This window comes from Cryptomeria japonica, chromosome 7, assembly GCF_030272615.1.
Source record: "Cryptomeria japonica chromosome 7, Sugi_1.0, whole genome shotgun sequence".
NCBI lineage: Eukaryota > Viridiplantae > Streptophyta > Pinopsida > Cupressales > Cupressaceae > Cryptomeria > Cryptomeria japonica.
Window position 1 is genome coordinate 556,328,390 of NC_081411.1, and position 4,641 is coordinate 556,333,030.

Genomic DNA, 4,641 nt, shown 5'->3' on the forward strand with positions numbered 1-4,641 from the left:
CAGTCATTGAAGAGAAAAAAACTTTCACAACCTTAAAGAGTATAACTATACATTCAATTCCTATAGTTTGACGAAAAGATTAGAGCAACAGAAGAGAAGGTAATGAAAATATTCAAATCTGAAGCTGGTCAAGGTGTAAATAGTAGAAAAATTGGGTTTTTAAGTGGGGGCAAATACAGTAATTTTGACCGAGCCCACCAAGTAATAGTGTATAGTCTACTAATTCTGAATGCCAAATGATAGATTTGCTCCATACGTGTTACTGACGGCAATTCTATAGATATGGGGATGACAAGTGACGTCAGCAAGTCACATGGATTTCTCTTCATATCACGCGGAATGGGGCAGAAAAATGTTCTTCTAAGAAGCTGAAGACTTTCAAACTCTGACTATGGAGAGATTAAAAGCCCTGTTAGACCCAGTCTTAGGTTGGACTTCTCCAACGCTCTATCCGTATTCAAATCTCTGACCAGCTCTATTCTCCTCAGTAGACAGTCAAACCTTCCACTCCGCTTCACTCTTGTATTGTGGGTTTGTCAAAAGCCTCATGTATAAATCATTCTGTTTACCCCTCAATTCCTCATCACCAAGTTCCTAAACTCAGACCTCAAGCCCAAGCCTTTTCATGAATACCCACTGCCCTGCAATAGAAACCCATAGCCTTTAAAGGTATGCCCACTAAGAATATAATCTGGAAATGAGTGATGTGCAGTACAGGTAGCTAAGTTTCTTGTCTGTATTGAGCTCAGTTGCTTGCTGGGGTGCCTGAGAATTCGGTTTTAGTGGGAGTGAAGAGAAGAAGCAATGGAGATAGAAGAGGGGAAAATTAGACAGTGGGACAAAATTCGAAGTCAGGAGTTGGACAATTGTGTCCGGAATGAAGTAAATCATGGGTGTCAATTGGCAAGAGAGCTGGAAACTAAGCTCAATTCTACTCAAGGCCCTGATTTGTACCAGTTGCTAGCGAGCTCTTCTGCTCAAATAGTGGCTACCTTCTCTAAAGCCTTGGAGATACTTGATTTCAATTCCAATTCAGGTTCTTATGATTGGCAAGAGGGGCTCAGGGTTGTTTTAGATAGAAATGGTGAGAGATTCCAAGGAAGCAAAAGGCTCTTGCAAATTGAACCGAACAAAGATAACAGGAACTGCTCTCCTCGCTCTGTAGGTAGGTCCTCTGCAAGTGGTAGCCCGCCCAGTGAAATGTCCGAAGGTTCTCCGGTTCATAGTTTGGCTATTTCAGCAGTGCGCAAAGGAACTGAACATGTGGGAAGCCCAGATAATGGACCAACAAGCAACAGCGAGAGACGAGAAATCTCCAGGAAGAGGTATATAAGCATTCAGGATTTTGAATTCCTGATTAGCTTGACTCTTATCATTATGTATTCTTATTTTCAGTTAGGTCCAGGACTGATAACAATATTCTGATTTCAAGTATTTGTAAGGTTCAAAAGCAGTTTTTGTTTCTTCTTTTGTTGAAGAAATGCACCATACACAATTTCTGCCCAGCATTAGCTGTCCGATGTCAAGAGTATTTAATTGGCAGCCATTTTTTGGTTGATGTCTGTTTGTGTTTATTTTAAATCTTACTCCACCGTGGCGGGTTTCTAGCAACAAACTAGATTTTCGCTTCTTAGTTTGCATTTGGCACAACCGAGTTCTTGTTTCCCACTGATATTGTCTACACATTGCAGGAAATCACTACCCAGAAGGACTATAAGGATATCTGCAAACAATTCTGAACCAGGGAATGATATGCCTCCAGATGATGGCCACACATGGCGAAAGTATGGCCAAAAAGACATTCTCGGAGCTCAATATCCTCGGTATTGTTACTTCGAACTTTTCACCAGCGAAATTCTGTAGTTTTTTGAAGGCTTTCAGGCTCAAGGCTAACATTGGTCTGAAATTTTTGATGGATTTGCAGAAGCTATTACAGATGCACTCACAAGAATGATCTGGGTTGCCAAGCTACAAAGCAAGTGCAGAGAGCAGATGATGATCCTTCAGTCTTTGAAATAACCTACAGAGGTCCTCATACTTGCCATACTGATCAGCGAATCATTCAGATTCAACTTCCTTTCTCAATTGGCTCAAACATTGATTCAAATTTGGGTACTTCAAACACCCTTGTCTTTGGGACTGAATGTAATCCTCAATCTAACTCTTCTACACTCCATGGATTGCCTCCTAATCAGTTGCATCCAAGTTCAAACCATGCCTCGACAAGTTGGTTTGGTGGCAGTGTTTGCAAAGTGGAAAGTGAGAGCTCAGATAGTTTCGGCAAGAGTCCAGCTGCATCCACAGTGTTTCCATGTCACAATTTACTTCACATGGAGGAGAACCCAGCACACAATGGAATGCAACCCGGCAGTAGGACTGCAAAGATATCTGTTTCTCCATTCAGAGATCAAGGAAGCAATGATCAGGGAGAGAGTTCTACTGAAATCATCACTCAACAGCATAATGGATTGCCTGCAGTCACTGAGGGAGAGCTTGTATGGCCAAATTTTGCTCAGATTTTTAGTTCTCCGACCACTCCTGAGTCAAATTATATTCCTGCACCTACTGCAACAATGCCATTAATACATGGTAGTACCTATGGGCAACAACTGCTACCATCAGAATCTGATCTTACAGATGTTGTATCAGGTCACACTTCTGCAGCTGATTCTCCTATGCTAGATATGGATACATTTTCCCTGTTCAATACGGTAAATTTTGATTCATTTTTCCAATTTGAAAGAAGTGATCCTTTTTAGGACCATTCGGTGCTATAAGAATCTCTACTCCTCTGGGCTATAACTACTAATATTCTGTTTTTCTCTCATCCTGGTTGACTTTTCTCTCTGTCTATCTGCCTGAACTATGCTGAGTTTCAGCTGTGAGAGAAGTAACCACGGAGTATTAAGAAACTATAGCTAACTTGTTCTACCATATACCAACAGTCCACGTTGGCCTCTTCTGCAAAGTTTTGCTCTCACTTTGTAGAGCCTGTAAAACAAATCTGTAGAGGAAAAGTAAATTTTATTCCTTACCTTACCAATAATTGTAGCACTTGTGTCAACACCACTTGTTTGCTCCTGTCTAGCGGAAAGGATGGATCTCGCCTGGCTTCTCATAGCAAAACATGCACCAAGTTGTAAATTCAAGTGGATCACTAAGCAAGATTAGATGAAGAATTCATTGAAAAACATTTTCTCTACCAAGTAATCAAAGTCAATGTTATGTACTTCGTAATTGATTCTGTAAAGCAAATTATTCCTTCAAGGAGTTTAATGTTAAGGAGTCTCTTAGTAATGAATCGAACATCAACAGTTTACCCTCATAAAATAAATCGACTGATAACTACACATTATCTTGCTATATGTTCAATAGCATTCCAATGAAGGACCAATTACAAATGGTATATCCAATGTTTCACACCATCTGCAACGCCTAATAGTAAAAGGATACCACATTGATATTTATTTTATGTATAAAGGCTATGTACTTTCTAAAGCTGCCTTGACCTCCATTCTGCTTTTGAATTCAGTCATGCATACTGTATAAAATACCAAGTATTCTATCCTATCTTCTTTGTATTACTGAAATACAAGAAGTTCCCAATCTCTTCCATTAAAAGCCTTATTTGATAGTGTTGATGTGTTTTTTAGGACACCTTGAACACAGAATAAAATACCAAGTATTCTATCCTCTCTTGAACAAAGAAACCTCATATTGTAAAGAATATGATCAAATGAGACAACTTCAAGGTTTACAATGCGAACAATCGACTTTAAATGTTGGATAGTCTCTGATTTGATGTGATAATGCTGGTAATTACAAAGGGACTTACGTTTTGAATCACAGCTAGAACGTGGAATCTTAACTCACTTGGAAAATAAAAGACAAAAGGAATAAAGGGTTGAGAGATCTAATCTAATCCTAAGAACAATTATGATAAAGGATGATGCTTTGATAGACAAACTCCTTCAAACCAAGTTTTGCTTCGTCATGATAACAACTACACAACATTAGTGCGATCTCCAAAGGTAATGAAAGATTTTCATACTGCAAACCATTCATTCAAATGCCCAATACAGGCACAATCTAAATGAACATTCACAATTGAATTGTTGGAACAATGGGGTTCAGACTAGCTTTACACTGTAGCTTACAATCAGCAAACCACAAAAAGTATGAACCAAAGAATTCATCACCTATCATTGCATTTCTCCAAAATAATCAATGAACTTAACTATATTTGAGTACTAACAAGAAAACATGCAAATTGTAGAAACAACACATAAAGATCCACCATGCTTCAGTGGAAATCATGTATTAATTTCAACAAGTTTTGATGACAACTTCAAGCTTCCTCCTACTCTACTATTAGCTCTAATCTCTAACTATTGATTAACTATTAGCCTTTACAGATGAGAGGATTGAGCCTTATATAGAGGTTTCAATTACAATGAATGGCTCTGATTGACTTGAAATCAATGGCCGAGATTACATGATAAAACCTTGATTAGGGTTAGTTAACTTCCTTCGACCAATGAGAAAATTGCAATGTTTAGGATGCATGTCCTTCCTTGAATGTAGACCAATGAGAAATTAGGTTAGGTACATTTATAGTTGCCCGCCTCGTAAGGTGAGTTA

General features: G+C 38.7%; 1 protein-coding gene across 1 annotated transcript; it reads left to right on the forward strand.

The window, feature by feature from the left end:
- The first annotated feature begins 395 nt into the window (after positions 1–395).
- Positions 396–3,276, forward strand: LOC131031108 (probable WRKY transcription factor 48). The gene is made up of 3 exons (XM_057962141.2): positions 396–1,325; positions 1,692–1,823; positions 1,925–3,276. Exons 1-3 carry the CDS (start codon positions 805–807, stop codon positions 2,757–2,759), a joined length of 1,488 nt encoding a protein of 495 aa, XP_057818124.1. The 5' UTR covers positions 396–804; the 3' UTR covers positions 2,760–3,276.
- Positions 3,277–4,641: the final 1,365 nt, after the last annotated feature.

What these genes read in the sequence shown, in the direction of transcription:
- LOC131031108 (XM_057962141.2), top strand. Translation starts at nt 805, where the DNA reads ATGGAGATAGAAGAGGGGAAAATTAGACAGTGGGACAAAATTCGAAGT. An exon ending in CGAGAAATCTCCAGGAAGAG is followed by an intron (nt 1,326 to 1,691) that starts GTATATAAGCAT and finishes TACACATTGCAG; the next exon opens with GAAATCACTACCCAGAAGGA. An exon ending in CTCGGAGCTCAATATCCTCG is followed by an intron (nt 1,824 to 1,924) that starts GTATTGTTACTT and finishes ATGGATTTGCAG; the next exon opens with AAGCTATTACAGATGCACTC.